General features: G+C 40.2%; 1 protein-coding gene across 1 annotated transcript in view; it reads right to left on the bottom strand.

The window, feature by feature from the left end:
• SMAP1 (small ArfGAP 1) overlaps positions 1–10,523 on the bottom strand; it is a 73,699-nt gene extending 63,176 nt beyond the window's left edge. The window contains exon 1 of the mRNA XM_010003482.1: positions 10,478–10,523. Within this exon, the coding sequence (XP_010001784.1) occupies positions 10,478–10,523 (46 nt within the window). The remainder of the gene's footprint in view (positions 1–10,477) is intronic.
• Positions 10,524–16,777: the final 6,254 nt, after the last annotated feature.

Genomic DNA, 16,777 nt, shown 5'->3' with positions numbered 1-16,777 from the left:
TGCACTTCAGCCGCTTGCCGCACTCACTATCAATGCATCACTCAGATGTAAAAATATGTTTCCAGTAATTTCTTCAGTCATTTAAGATACAGGTAACTGCTTAAAAATATTGCCTTCCTCTTTCAGCTTTTGCTAGAGTTAACTTAAGGAAAAGCACCATAGGATTTGTACTGTCCTGAAAATGACCAATGTTTATACTAGACTATATATTACTATAGTATGAAGCCCTTGAAACACTGCCTGGATGAATCAAGGAAAAAGCTTCAGCAATACTGAAACAGATTGGTGCTTCCAAGATGAGAATCTGATTTATTTATCTTTTCTTCAATCTAAATTTCTTTCTTTCCTATATTTTCCTACTGATTACACTTAAATTTCCTTTCAGTTCTTAACAGGTAGTTAGGTGAGGTCATCTGGGAAGGTGCGTGCTATTTTCTAGACAAGATCTTGAATGTGCTAGATCATTCTTGTGAAGACCTGACAGTCTTTCTTAGGATGGTGTGACATTAACAATTTAAGTAACCCTTAAAATAATCTTGAATAAAACCCCACAAGCTTTATTATGCATATTCAGTATTATTGGCAAGTGTAACTTAATCACTGCCTTTTATGAAGGTAACTAAGTTTTTATTTGAAATTTAAACACTGCACAAGCTCAAAGTTCTTGTTAAGAGCTAAAGAGAAGGATGGATTTGAGCTGCCATATGGCTTCAGAAAAACTCAAGAGTCTTGGCTATTACATGTTAAACAGAGAATATCAACCAACATTTCCCACTGTACTGGGCCTGGCTGGAATTTAGTTAACTTGCTTCAGAGCAGCTCATACTGAGCTGTGCTCTGGATTTGTGACTAAAACAGCATTGATAACATTGCTATTTTGGCTACAGCTGCACAGTGTTTGTACAGTCAAGGCTTTCCCACTCCCACCTAGTAGGCAGTGGGTGGGTAAGAGGCCAGGAGGGTATAACAGTCAGGGACACCAGACCCCAGCCGTCAAAAGGAACATCCCGAACTATATGACACTATCCTCAGAAACAAAAGGTGCAGGGAAGAAGGCAGAGGAAAGGGAGAAATTTCTGGTTATGGCATCTGCCTGCCTAACAGCCATTAAGAACACCAAGCTCCTGCTTTCCAAGACATAGGTGCACATCTAGATGCTGATGGGTAGTGAATTAATTTCTCTTTTCGCTTCTCTTGCATGTGCAGTTTTTGCTCTCCTTATTAAGCAGTCACAATCTGAAGCCACAAGTCTTTGCTCCTTCCATTTTCTCCCATTCCACAGGAGAAGAGAGCACAAAAGAGGGCAGTGGTGGGTGGTCAGTGTTCGGCTGCTCAGCAGGGTCAACCCACCACACCCAGTACTACATTAGATTGTGTTCAGGAATTGTGTGTCAAGTTTTGAACAGAAACTAGAACGCAATTAGATGTGTAGAAACAACACTAACTGTGACATATTTAAGAGTATTTAAGAAGTCTCTTATTAGAGACCATCTAGAATGTAAGAGCAAAAGAAATATGTAGCCACGAGACAACATTTCCTGGTATGTCGTTTCAGTTTTTAGAATTGCTAGATAACTTGCGAATTTAAGAAGCAACCTAAAGAGTTTTTTCCAGTAACAGTAAACTTCCATACCAGTATAGCTACTCTACAGAACATTCTCCCTAGCTGCAGAAATGTGACTGTCAAAAAACTCAGAACATTTCAAAAACTGACTTCAGCTGTTTAAAACTGAAGTAATGAAGAGCTTGAAAATAATGTACACAATTTTAGACATAAATCTTTACATAGGTTGATTTCAAGCCAATTTTTAAAACACTGAAAAAGCCATCCATCTTCACATAGCATTCTTCTATTCTAAAATGTATTTCCAAGTATGAATTTTGTGAAAACACATCCTTTTAATATATTTTCTGGCTAGCTGAAAGCTTTTCTCCCAACTTCAAAAATTTTCCCACTTTTCCACACACTTCTCTTCAGGACCTAAGTTTTTTAGTATAGCTCTTCTCTGTATTATTTCAACTGGACTAGTACACAGCACATATTTAATGTGTGTCCATATACTCCCTTATATCCCTTTCTTCCCCACCCCCATAACTCACGCAGTTTGGACCCTATGTTCTACTCCATTATATCAGAAAGCTGACTGAAGCTTCAGTAAACTTGCACAGCATTGCTCATGCATCCTACTGAAGAAATTACAGCGGATACAATAAATTTTTAACGAGTACAGCTGATCTACAGCAAGAGGGACGACAAGAATGGATAAAGCTAAAGCTGATACAGCCAAAGTATGTTCTTTTCTAGAAGTCCAAGGTCTAAGGTTTATTAAAAAGCCCTCGAGTTTCACTCTGTATCAGTGGAGGCACAGGCCTGTACCCTACACACAAAAAAGACTTATAAGATACCACTTAACATGCTCAGGGGAAAAGTGCTTTTACCTGCATTATGAAAAACATGGAAGCCTCATATCTGAACTGTATATGAATTCAAGCAGTCAGTACAGCGTGAAACATTACTTTAGCTCTATTTTGATTAGTCTGTATGAAAGTACTGCTTTGAACCTCTCAGTCAACACTCCATCCTCTACTCAGCTTCTAGCTGGAGAAAGCAGCTTGTGAGAAAGGTTGTAAACTACTAGACAAGACTGGGCAGGAGTAGGTGTATGTCCTGCACAAGTTTAAACAAAAAAGTAAAGCAGTGAAGACTAGAACAAACTAAAAAGAGGCAGAATGAAACAAAAGTAGTTGGATATGACAGAACTGGGAGATGTCCACAATGAAGGAAGCATATGTTTAGTGCAGATATGACTACAAAGTAGGAGAATGATGATGGCTGCCTCTCTTACCCACAATAGCTCAGTTTCCTTCCCTCCATCAGTCCACTACTGTATGCTCAGCTTAGTGTAAATGCTGGTTAAAACGGAAACACTTCTTTTGCTGCAACACAGGTGCTTGTACTAAACAACACTTGTACTAAACTTCTCAACTTACAGAGAGCAAACAGAGGTCAGAAGTGGGATAAAAGAAGTAAACACACAGCCTTTCAATTTTGATTTGTTATCAAAGGAAATTATGACTTTTACATCTCAGCAAACTACTCTGAACCCTTCACCATGTGCATAAAACCAGTTAGCCATAAGAGTAAGTCTGAGACAAAGTTTTAAATGAAGAAACAATGAACAGATTGTCAAGACGAAGTTTAAATAGGGTTTGTATTACAGAAGCACTTAAAACCAAAGTTTTCATTCTGAATTCTTGCAGTTACCACTTAACAATTCTACAAGAAAGGATGCCAAGTATTTAAAGTAACAGAGCACTAACTGCTTTGCATCTCAATACAGTCTGTAGCAAATTTATCTTGGGCCAAGATCTTCAAAGACTTCTGACAGACTACAGTTCTTCCTTTCACTCAATTGAACCCTGCCTGTCTCCTTTGACCACAAAGCACTGTGAGGTGACTTCAGTTCTCTTCTGTTTCTCTGCTGCCCGTTGATAGGTTTTATTTGTCAAATAACTGGCTCCATCTTGTGGAATAGCGAATTACTGCAAGAAAATCTACACCTCTTCTGACTCATCCTGAATGGTTGCTGGCCAGTTCCTGAAAGAACATCACTTTCAGGATAAAAACTTACCAAAAAACCTCAGCGGATACTTCAGTGTAAGCACGCCCATGCAGTGCTCACTCTCTCTGCATTATTCCCCTGTGCAATTCATAGTGCACAAGTGGTCTTGCTACTGAAGATTTCAGTCAAGTTGTGCATGTGTATTTTCCAGAAACACCTATAATTTCTTGAAGCTGAGATACAGGTAAAGATCACAAACAGAAGACAAGTACTTTTATATATCAGATACAAAGAACAGAAGGAAAACAAGAAAGAAGCTGTTGTATTTTGTGTAATTCAACACAAGAACAGCCAGGTAACACAAAATAGTCCCTCCTCCAGTGAGTAGCCAGGGAAGAACAAAAGAACACGGCAGAATTACAGCGCCTTCTCCAAGTTCCTCTTCATGCAACACGACACTAGAAACAGGGATTAAACAGGGATTGCTCAAAGCAATACAATTACTATTGGTCATTTTCAGTCTAATCCTGCTGCTTCAAAGACCATTTCAACTTAACTGGAGGCTGCTTAGTTCTCCTCCAAAAAGGTAGGACTACACCCACCATCTCCAACCATTTTTAATTCATAGACTCTCAAAGGGGGGGTGGAAAGAGAAAGAAAAAAATCCAACACATATGCACACCCTACAACACAAAAAGGTTAACTACAATGTTAATCATGTCCACTGAATCAGACTTGGTGAATTAAAGAAATCTTCTCAGAATAAAAGATTTTGCAGAACATGCATAAAGAACTTGAAGCAAAGGAAACTATGCAACAGTACACATATCTTTATTCTCAATCAAAATGTTCTTCAGAGACCTTAAACCTTTAGTCTTTTGAGACTACTGATGTGAGACTATTTACTCACTTGATCTACTGAAATAGTTTCTCATTAAGGAAAACAAATAGCCAGAAGCAAGTTCTTGTGTCACATCTTTCCCACATTAAGCTTGATTTTTTTTCCTCTACAGTAGTAGACGCTTCCTTTACTTCCATACCCAAAGACTAGGTAAGCCACACAAGTACAGTTCTCTAGTTTTTAGAGGTCCCTTATAGCTAGCTGAGCAAGCTTGTGTTTTGATGATCAAGGCCAGAACTTGAGAACTAAAAATTTACCACATTAAAAAAAGTGTGGGGGGAGTTCAAACAAGAGGAGGTGTTTGAGTAGTTTTAAATAAAATCGAACTTAACAGCATGAAGTTGCACTGAAGGCAGACAATTTAAGCAACCAAACATGTTGTTTTAGAGCCCAACTCTATTACAACTGAGATACATGTGGTTCAAAGTGTATTACAGGAACAACACTGGGAAGACAAGTCTTAAAAGAGTTACTTGGCTACTTCTGGCCCATGCCTGGTAAGTGGTAGAATTCCAGGAACAGAATTCCTCCAAGTTTCTCTCTTCTATCTGTATAACTATTTGTCATTGTAATAATAATAATAATAATAATAATAATCTATTCAGCTCAGTTCTATTCATAACCTCAACGGGGCTGTGCAGAAGTATTTTGAATGAAACTTCCCCTGCACCATCTGTCCCACCTCTAGAAATCAGAAAGAAATACCTATCAACCATTACTCCAGCTGACCCCTCTGCTTCAATAGCATAAATAATTATTAAAAGTCTTTCAAGGAAATTATTACAGGATCCCTATTTCAAGGCCTGTATAAAGCCTCAACTAGAAAGGAAGCACAGAGAAAATAACATTTATTCAGTTTTATGTTTACACAATTAAATGGCTGGCTACTACTATAATTCTGGAATACATTCAAGTCACACAACATTTCAAACATCAAAAGCCTTGTACAGGAAACAGAGTTAGGAATATGAAAAACTGGAGTTTGTAAATCAGAGGGCTGATTAGTTACAGCTGTTGGAGATATACAGGTAATGTCAGTTTATTTTTTAGATAAAGACTTTTTCATGTAATGTACCCATTTGGCAAAAACAGTCTTGTAGAGTGACAAAGTGAAAGAATTCAAGTCTTTTGGACTTATTAAGAAACAGCCAGTTACTAAAAATCTGAATTTTGACTAAGATTTTGAGAAGCCAAGTTTGTTTTTCCAAACTAAAAAAATAATTTGACTAAACATTAGGTGATGATGCTATGATGCAAATGCTAAGTTCTTAAATAAAAATACAGTATTTAGAGTTCTCTGTAAAGCTATATACATACATGGTTGATCATGATTCATGTAAAGTAATATCAAGAGAAAGATCAAGAATGGTTTTGGGGGATTTGTTTGTCAAGATATCTCCAAGTCCTCCTATTAATCTTATTTCTAAGGTGACAGGACTTAAATAAAACACCTTCATTAACACTTAATTTCTAACACAGTATCAGTTAAACTCAGTAGTTTGTACTGAAACTTCCTTTAAAACAGTTTGAAAGTTTCTATTCCTGACTTAGAAGTATTTCACACCACAGATTTCCCCAACCATCCTTACACTGCCCACATAGGCAGGATCATAACCAGCTGCTGAACTGTCAGAGACCAGCTCCTGATCCTTGGCTTGCAAACATGCATATTGCAAGCACACTCACTCAGAGCACATGTATATGAATGCAGAGTGTATAATTAAGGAGAGCATATGCAGAGTCCATGGGACATTACCACAGCACTCCTATCAGCCTTGTGGGATACCAGCCCACTACAGCACTTCCTGTGTAAAGTCAAGTCACTGCTCTACAAATCAGAAATGTCAGAGGTGCCAACCCTAACACATTCAGTGAAGCTGTTACCTAACAGCTTCAGAAATCAAATTTGGATTTGGCTAAGGAGTGATGCTCTAATTTTATCCTGTCTGTTCACTCATAAAGAGAAGCACAGCTTGTGTCAGAGTTCAAGCTACAGGAATAAGGTGTGCAAGCTGTCATTTCCTGTTAGCAGCATTTGGTACTTTCTAAAAAAGATAAGGTTACATAGGATATTACAGTATCAGTAGGAAGCTTCTGGAGCTGGCCTTGGCTGTGAATTTACCCTTGTTAGCAAGGAACTGCTAAAAGGCTTACTGTTTTAAGTATACAAATGATATTCCTTCCATATACAGAAATAAAAGGAAAATGGGCAACATTAAGCTCTTACAAAATAATTTTCTAAGTGCCAGGTCCTGCACTTCGGTCACAACAACCCCCACACAGGCTTGGAAAGGAGTGGCTGAAAAGCTGTACAGCAGAAAAAGGCCTGGAGGTATTGGTAGACAGCTATCTTAACATGAGCCTGCAGGTAAGTGACCAAGAAGGCCAACAGCATCCTGGTCTGTATCAGAGATAGTGTGGACAGCAGGAGCAGAAAGTCACTGTGCCCCTGTATTTGGCATTGGTGAGGCCACACCTTGAGTACTGTGTTCAGTTCTGGGCCCCTCCCTACAGGAAGGACATTAAGATGCTGGAGAATGTCTGGAGGACAGCAGCCAAGCTGGTGAAGGGTCTAGAGAACAAGTCATATGAGGAGCAGCTGAGGGAACTGAGGATGTTTAGTTTGAAGCAGAGGAAGCTGAAGGGAGATGTCATCACCCTTTACAACTACCTGAAAGGAGGTTGTAGGGAGGTGGGTGTTGGCCTCTCCTCCCATGTAAATAATGATAGGACCAGAAGAAATTGCCTGAAGTGGCAGGGGAAGTTCAGATTGGGTATTGGGAACAATTTCTATACTGAAGGAGGGGTCAGGCACTGGAACAGCCTGCCCAGGGAGGTGATTGAGTCACCATCCTTGGAGGTATTCCAGAAATGTGATATGGCACTTCAGGGTGGGTGTTTTTTGGTGCAGTGTGCAGTTGTTTGTGGGTTTTTTGTGTTGATGGTTGGACTCTGATCTCAGAGATCCTTTCCAACCATGACGATTCTGTGACTCAGAGTGGAATTGCTTGAGAAGCATCGCTTCTCAAAAGGTACTTCTAAAAACCTTGAGGCTTCTCTAGCATGTCATCTTTAATCTACTGTATTTTTAAAGTTTCATTTAAGAAAAAACACTTGACAGATTTTTTTTGCTGTTTAAACATATTTTTGGAGTAACCTTTTTAAACAGGAGTTCCATGAACACTCCAACTCCATGGAAATTGTAGAGAACTAGACAAATGTGAAGGGTCAGTAACCATCACTTTTTTCAGAGGCTCCTTGCTATGGGTTAAACAACACCCAGAAAAGTGAATCAAGGTTTCACAATCTTTAAGGGGAATGATAGTTACTTTTTACTTAGAACAAAGATGAAACCCTCAGCAGTTGTGGTGGGTTAACCTTGGTTGGCCACCACATGCCCACCAAGGGGGGAAAAATAAGATTAAAAAACCCACAGGTTAAGATAATACAGAAAAACAAAGACTACGAACAGAAGCAAAAGAAAAAGATTCATTCTCTACTTCTATCGGCAGGTTATGTTCACGTCCTGGGAAACAGGGCCTCAGTACATTTAGAATTGAGAATAACCCACCTACATACCACTTGACAGTGAAAGACCAAAAAACCTACACTCGTTACTAGCATTCCTATCTGGTTTAACCACTGCTTGGGAGGGGAACTCAAATGCAGAAGGACAGTTCTGCTGAAGATGTCAAGCGTGAACATCTGGCGTTTGCCATGTTTGAAGGGATGTTTTTCCCACCATCTACAGGACCAACTGCCCCATAGGTACATACTCTACAGGGAAAAATCAGGCTGTATACTTAAAAGCATCATTACTTATCAATGCACTGGCTGCTTCTAGAAATTGTTATAAATTACAAATGTAAATTATCTGACCACATATTACAAAGAGATTTAAAATGATCACTCAGTTTCAGTTGCCACTTTGTCATGTTTTGAATCCACCTGCAAGTCCAGCTGCATTCAGGAACAGCAGGTTACATACAATGAATCACTTCCATCATCTTTTGCAGAAATTCCTACAAGATTACTAGTGCCATTAATCCTACTAAGGAAGTCCTGTACTATGAAGATTTACCCATTTTCATTCAAGCACTTTAGTAAAATTGCAGATTCTTGTTCCCTGCTCTCTACCAAAGAGTCAGTACACAAGAAGAGTACAGCAATTGATGGCCAAATGTATAATTTTTCTCATCCTTGGTAAGTGGGACAGATCCCTACTCCTCAACATACCAGTTTTCTTACAAAAAAATCATAGCCAGGCATAGCTCTGAGAAACAGATCTGCTCTTTTAACAAATCACAGCTGCAAAGTTAGTTGCTTGGCAACACTGCCTCTAAGTAACCCGCATTGCTGTCCACAGCTCCACTGACAGGGACTGAGCTACAACCTCTACCTCTTTGTCCTCCATTGTCTATGGAAAGCAAGTATCTTTCCAAGAGGGCAGGGGCAACTGACAGTCTAGTTTTACTGACATAGGCAGCATGTTGATCTATGCAGCTTTCATTTTCCCCAAAAAAATGCTATCATCTCCTTAAGCTACAGAATTCATGCTCTCTACCACAGACCTGCAGCACTAGGATGTTCTCTGAACCTCCAAGTTCTTTCTCCTCTTCAGATGATGACCACAGAACAAAAAAGCATCTGGCTTCTCTGGTCAGAGCAGTATAGATATGCTCATGGAAGCATTTTAGATAAATTAGAAACAAAGTGGGAAGTCATGTTCTCTTGACTGAATTGAGTTTCACCGCACCAAGCAGAAACTCACTCCTTCACAGTATGTTCTCAGACATGCAAGTTTATCACCTACTGGAAAGCAACAAGTGATCAAGACGAGAGGAAAAGATAATAAAGATTAGCATTACATCATATAGCAACAGTCTATTGTGAACAAAGATAAATATGAAGTAGATATCCATCCAAATCCAAGTTAGTCAAGTTTTCAGAAAGAAAATAAAGCAGTTTTGTGTGAATAGCTTCACACAAAAGCCAAAAAAGAGAAAATATGTAACATGAGTAATATTGCTCAATCTCTCGGCAAACATCAGATAATAGGCCAGTACCAAAGGAGACCAGGAATCTGCAGTAGTTTCTGTTTTGCCTCAGTCTTCCAAGGAACATAATTTGTAGTCCCACCAAAGAGTTTGAATTAACAGTTTTAAAATCCCAGGAGATTTCTGACAAAAGTTCTAAGCAACTTTCTACCAGCTCTATGAGGCAGTTTAGGTTGTGAAGGTATTCTCCTAGCTAGACCTGAACAGCATTTCAGCCAAACAGAAGACATCAGTAACCTTTCTACACACAGTCTTTCAATTCCCACTTGCTTCAAATGGCTACATTTGGTCCCTTTTACCTATGCATGTGTAAACCAAAAGGAAGATTTGTGTTAGCAGTTATTTCAAGAAAAGTCAATACTAGTGTGTATTTACTGTTGTTTAATGACTACCCTTTTGCATAACAGACCACAACTTTAAACAAAGAACGTAGTTTTAATCTATGTCAGCAGGCACTGGGGGTGGAAAAAAAACCCAACAAAACACAAAACTTACAGGGTATCTGCAGTGAGACACCAGAGATACCATTGCCAGTGTTGTAACAGCTGAATTGGATCTGAAGTAGCTGACCCTGGAAGGGACTCCTGGAGATCATCTAGTTCAATCCCTCTGCCCAGAGAAAAAATGCAGCAGAGTGCTTAGGTCTCTTCCCAGTCAAGTTTTCACTATCTCCAGAGATGGAGACTCCACAACTTCTGTGGTTATCTTGCTCCAATTTTCAACCTTTCAACCAGCAAAAATAACATTTATTCTTATGTTTCAGTGGAATTTTGTGTTTGTGTTCATTGCCACTTAGTCCTATCACTGGATACGACAGACAATTTTGCCTCTATCATCTTTGCTCTCAGTCACCAGGTATTTACACATATTCATAAGATCTCCCCAATAGCCTTCTCTCCTTCAGGCTGAACAATCCCAGCTGTCTCAGCCTCTCGTTCTATGCCAGGCACACTAACCTCTTAATTTTAGCTCCCTTTTCTGGACTTGCTCCAGTCTGTCCATGTTTCTCTTGTCATGTGGAGCCCAAAACTGGACACAGCACTACAGATGCAGTCTCAACAGTGCTGAGGAAAGGAGAAGGATCATTTATTTCCAATTACTGGTGATGCTCTTCCTGAAATTCAGTCCAAGATGTTGTTTGCCTTCTTCATGGCAAAGGTGCATCATGGGCTAATGACCCATTTGTGATGTACAGGACCCCCAGCACCTCTTCTGCATTCCCAGCACCCTCTTCCTAGGGGTAGGGCTTTGCATTTCTCTTTAAATCCACTGGGTTTCTGTTAGCACTTTCATCAGCCTGACAATTTTTCTGCTCCCAGTAGCAGCACATCCATCTGGTTTATTAACCACTCCTCCCAGTTCTGCATGCCCTCAAGCTTGCCAAATGTGCTATCTGTCCTATCACACAGGTCATTAATGAAGATGTTAAACAGCACTGCCTCCAGTATCAACCCCTGAGGTACACCAATGGTACAGAGCAAGTTTGATTAACTGTGTTCTCTCTGAATAGTCTGGTTTAGCACTAGTAGCTTAGCACTAGCAGCTAAAGTAGTTGAAGCCTTAGGCTGCAAGAACTGACCAAGAGAAAACTTTTTAATAAAACTAATGCCACTAAAACAGATCTTAATCCAGCAGATGTGAATGGAATGAAGAACATGAGGACCAAAGAAAGAATTCCAAAAGAATGAGGTAACTTCAGAAGAAGGCCAACCCAGTGATAGTGAAAACCAATCAGAAATCAAGAGGCCACAGATTAGAATTAAGCACCTGGACTTGGGGATCAAGTGCTGGGTAGTATGGATATAATTGAGAGGTGTGATCTGTGGTAAGGGTCCCTCTCTGAAGGTATCTAGCTCAAGCTGTATATTAATAAAAGAGGAATTTGAAACCTTCACTCAGAGCTTGCATTAATCAGCAGGACCCTGGGGTCAGACCCTGTTATGGTTGCTGGCTTGTGTAAATCCGTAACAGCCGCTAGTGACTGGTCTCCAGGTTAACTTTAAGCTGCTGATCACAACTCCAAGCCCTGCATTTCAGCCATTTTCAACCCACCTCACCATTTCTTTGTATCCAAATTGCACTTCATAAGGATATATTATATAAGGATTATATATATATATCTCCTTATATATAATAAAGATATATTATTCATATAGTTTCAGTATTATTTGCTCTGTGACCTGCCCAGGGACCCAGGCAAAGGTCCCTAAGTGTTCCTTCTTGCCCTTTTCAGACACAGGAAGTACATTTACTTTCTTCCAGTCTTCCAGACTCCCCCTAGTCACCACAACCTTACAGTGATCATGAGTGGTCTCAAAATTACATTGGCCAGCTGTCTGCACTCATGAGTGCATCCCATTAGACCCCACCCAGTTGTGCTAATCCAGTTGCTCTAAGCACTCTCAACCTTCATCCTTCTCTACCACTAAGTGTTCCTTGCTTGGAATTCCTGAAGGCAAGTTTTACTAGTAAAGACCAAGGTAAAGAAGGCATAGAATGTCTCAGCCTCTCCCACATTCTTTATGACTTGGTCCCTGTCCCATTCAGCAATAGGCCCACATTTTCTCCATCTCCCTTTTTGCTGCTGATTATCTGTAAAAGCCCCTCTTGTTGCCATTCATGTATGCTTTCACAGCCTCAACTCCATGGGGAACATTTGCTTTCTCACCTAAAAACATTCTTATATGTTTAGACAGTGTCTCCATGCTCCCCCTGAGTCACCTGTCTCTGCCTCCACCTCTTATATGCTTCCTTTTTATGTCTGAGTTTTGTCAGGAGCTCCTTGTTCATTCAAGCAGGACCTCTGCTACCTTTGTGCATTTTCCTACTTACTGGGATGTTACACACTACAGCTTCAGGAAACAGTCAACCAGCTCTCCTGGACCTCTCTATCCTGCAGAACCAACTCCCAAGTGATTCTTCCAAGCAGAGGTCTGAACAGAAAAAAAGTATTCTTTCATCATGATCATGGTTATGATTCTACTCTTTGCTTAGTTCTCTCCTGACCTCTTTTCTATCTCATGGTCACTGCAGTCAAGAGTACTCCTAACCTTTACATTCCAAACCTGTCTTGCCTTTTTTTTTTTTTTGGAACAGGTCTATCTGAGCATCTTCCATTGTCCTTAATTGCTTGTATTGAGAAGTGGTAATCAATGAATGCTGGAAGCCTCCTACATAACTTGTTCCCTTCTACTCTCTCTCTCTCCAGCAATATCAAGGTGGTTCAATTCCCCCATGATCACCAAACCCCACGAACATCAGGCTTGAGTTATCTGAGAAAGGCCTCATTACACCTTTCCTGATCAGGTGGTCTAAAGCAGACACTCACATCAACACCCATGATAGTCTGTCCTCTAATCCTGACCCATAAACTCTAGAGGTGGCTGGGGAGCCAGCTTGAGGCAAAGCTGCATGCAGCTTCACTGCTCACACAGAAACAGCAGTGCCCCATATCACCATCCCAGCCTACTCTCCCTAAAGAACCTATACCTATGCATTGCATTTCTCCAGTTGTGTAAACTATCTCCCTCTGTGATGCCAGTAAAAAAAATCATAGCTCTTCCGTAACATCAGAAAGCAATTTTTTCTTGACAGTTCAGTGAAGATAGATTCAACTAGTCATGGGTTCAAAAGCATTACTCTTCAAGAACCTAAACAGGAAAGCAAGTTATCACAGGACAACTTTACCTGTTCACAAAGCCAAGTCATTAAGCCTTGTGGAATTTAGTTGCGGCCATAAGAGAACAATACAAAGCATCTAAATTGGTAATGTACTGAACTGAACTTTAGTGAGTCCACCTAGGACAATGTAACACCTGAGCTAAATTAACTACTGACTACCCAGAGTAATGGCTGATAATTGACTCCCAAATCCTGCAAGTGGCATGGATTACAGAGGGAGCCACCCCTCCAAGGACAAGGTACCTCCCAAAAAGTCTGCTTATCACATGAACATAACTAACTGCTTCCTCTGTATTGTTGACAAGGACTTCTGAGGGCTGCAGTACAGCTGTGCTTTCTTCGCACCATTCAGACCAAAGAGGGAAGATTCACATGACAGCATCAGTTTCAGCTCCGCAAAAGGAAATTTAGGAACAAAGCAAAGGTCAACAGCTGGTATTAAGGGCATCCTGCAGTGGCATATCTCTCATGTCACTAACGAACAGCAGAACCACAGCTTAGGTACCATCAGCAGACACACACCAGTAGCCCCTAACTAAAAAGAACTAGACTGTCTTATCAATACTAATAATACTATCAATACCAATAACCAGTTTTTCAGGAACTGTCCCACCATTATGGTCCACAAAAAGGAAACAGCTTAGACTGCCATGGCCTATACTAAATGTAGGGCAGCAAACTAAGGACATAAGAATTTCTGCATCTGCATAATCCACTCCAGAGAACCTAAAAAGTTACAGTGCAGTGAAAAAAAACCAACAAAACAAGTTTCATAAATATTTTTATTACCAGACACAGAAAAAAAAAATCAGGTTGAAAGGAACCTTCAGAGGTCATCTAGCCTCTGGAGCAATGCTAACTTCACATCATGCCACTTTAGATGTCATCCAATCAAGTTCAGGTAAACCCTGAAGAACAGAGACTGCACCCACAAAAACCTTTTTTAGGACTTTGGTAAAATGCCTTCAGGGTGTGCACACAGTTTCAACAATAGCAGGAACCTGTATTTGCAAACAACCCAGTTATATTAGAAGCTAAACAGATTTCCTGTGACTTATTCCAGAACGTTTTTCTGCACTATAAGAGCGAGGAGATGGAATGGAATCCCTTGCTTACAGAAAAATTACCACTAGAGTCACCTAATAATGCAGCACTCTGCCCACTAAGAAGTTTTAAGCAAAAGCTGTCACGCTCCTCCCAGCAAGAGAGCTGTCTTCTAAAGAGTGCTTTTCTCAGGTGAGACAACTAATTGCAGCTCTCAGGGCTACAACAGCAACTATTTCCTAAAAGGTTTCAATCTCATGCAACCAGTTTAAGCAACAGAAAAAAGGGTATAGTATAAAAACAGAGCATCATGGTAGCTGAGTAGCAGGGAAAAAAGTCCTGGAGATAGTGCCAGGAGAGACTGGAGTCTCTGATCCCCTAAGGTCTTGGAAGGTGCTACCTTTCACAAGGAAGCCAGAAAAATAACAGTGTAAGTACCAGATGATCACTATTTCTAGCGACACAGTTCCTTACTATTATGAAGATGTATCATTCCAGTTGCTAAGCTTAATCAAGACCCACTGTTGGGGGTTAACCCAGCAGGCAGCTAGCTCACACAGTTGCTCACTTATTCCCCCCCCAACTCTTCAGAAGGATGGGGGAGTGAATCTGAGAAAATGGTAAAACTCATAGGTTGCGATAAAGACAATTTTATAGGGCAGGAAAGGGATTGAAAACAACAATAAAAGAATATACAAAATAAGTTATGCCCAGTGCAACTGCTCATCACCTGCTGACAGATGCCCAGCCAGTCCTCATGCAGCCGTCACCACTGCTCTCCTAGCCAGCTACTCCCGGGTTTTATTATTCAGAATTACATCCTATGTTATGGAATACCCCCTGGCCAGTTTGGGTCAGCTGTCATAGTTGTGTCCCCTCCCAGCCCCTTGTGCACCCCCAGCCCCAGAGTGGCAGGGCAGTAAGAGAAGCTGACAAGTCCTTGACAGACTAAGCGCTGCTCAAAAACAACTAACATATCAGCGTGTTAACATTATTATAATCCTAAAACCAAACCAATGCATTATACCAGCTACTAGAAAGAAAATTAACTCCATCTCAGCTGAAACCAGGACACCCACCTTGAATCAAAGTGGTTTGCCTTCATTATTCCTTGTGGAAGGATATTGTGAAGCCTCACTAGGAAGCTATGAGAATCAAGTTGTATCTGCCAATTCATACTCCAGTCTGTTATGTTTGTATGAAGTTCACCAATCCAACCTCACACACCAACTTGGCAACAGGATCACAGAAAATTACTAGCAATATTTTGATCCCAGTAATCCGAAGTTATATCTTACATTTGCAACTATATTCACTGGTACAAGATAACAGAGCAGTAATCAGCTACTTCTTGGTTACCACTCTGCGTTTGAAGTTCAGTATAGGGCTAGAAGTTGCACATAAGCTGATGCATGGAACTGACCTCAACATAATCTAACTCTGTTCAATCTACCCTAGAATCCCACTTCAGCAGTTCCTCCACCGTAGGACAGGCAGGGAAGGTCTTCACCTGAGGAGGTGTAACAGACAGTGCCCTGACCTAGAGAATCCTAATACTGTTGATGAGCTGACCCCAAGGCATTTTTACACTGACAGTCAGAGGTAAAAGCTGAAGCCTTGTTCAGGCTGAAGGCAGTCAGCTACCAGAGTTAGCCGTTTGCTTTGGGTTCATTGTGGAGGAAGAATTAAACTACTTATTAAAGTCTACAGGCAAGATTAAGACAGCGAGAAGACCAGGCATCAAAACAAACAACAAAAAAAGCAGCTTCACAAAAAATAAGGTTTATTATTCACCTTGAAGTTGGTCTCCCAATCACAGAAGAGATCATATGCAAAACTTAACTGTCTACAAAAAAAAACAACAGTCTGAACAGCTATAAACATATCTGCAGTATTCCTGATTTGTTTTGATACATAGTTTGCCCACCTCAACTTTAACTAGATTTTTTTTCTTCCCCACTGCTAAGAGACTTTGTGTTTGACACTGGCAAGTTGATAGGGAAGTTAGGCTTACTTGAAGCCAGAAATATAAATTTGTTCTGGCTACACAAATTTCAGAATTTAATCTTTCCTGTTCAATCTCTCCCCGCACTCCTAAGACCATGCGTGTACCTGCTACTTTTCACACATAAAAGAACAAATCCTCAGTCATATACAGGTACTCAAGGACTGTACAGTACAACTGTAAATACTGAAAAGCATTTGATTCATATAATAATAAAAGGAAATAAACTTAATTCTGGTTGAAAAAGCAATCACGACAATGTGACATTCTGTACTAGGGTTCTGCTGAGAGATCATGAAATCATCCAAAAAGGCTTCGAGCACTATCAGGCATTAAGTAAGCAAACATTAAAAAAACCACCACAACCAAACACTTCCTCTGATGAAGGATTTTATTCACCTCTTCCGGAGGCTCAAGACATCTGCAATTGTCTATACAAAGATCTGCAAGCTTTCAATTATGTTATTTTAATTTTGCTACAGTTAAAGTTCTAAAGCAGTTGACAGCTCAAGTAATTGCCTTCTTA

The sequence above is a fragment of the Chaetura pelagica genome, unplaced genomic scaffold (genome assembly GCF_000747805.2).
Source record: "Chaetura pelagica isolate M959 unplaced genomic scaffold, ChaPel_1.0 scaffold150, whole genome shotgun sequence".
In the NCBI taxonomy this organism is placed as follows: Eukaryota; Metazoa; Chordata; class Aves; order Apodiformes; family Apodidae; genus Chaetura; species Chaetura pelagica.
This window is presented reverse-complemented; position numbering and strand designations above follow the sequence as displayed.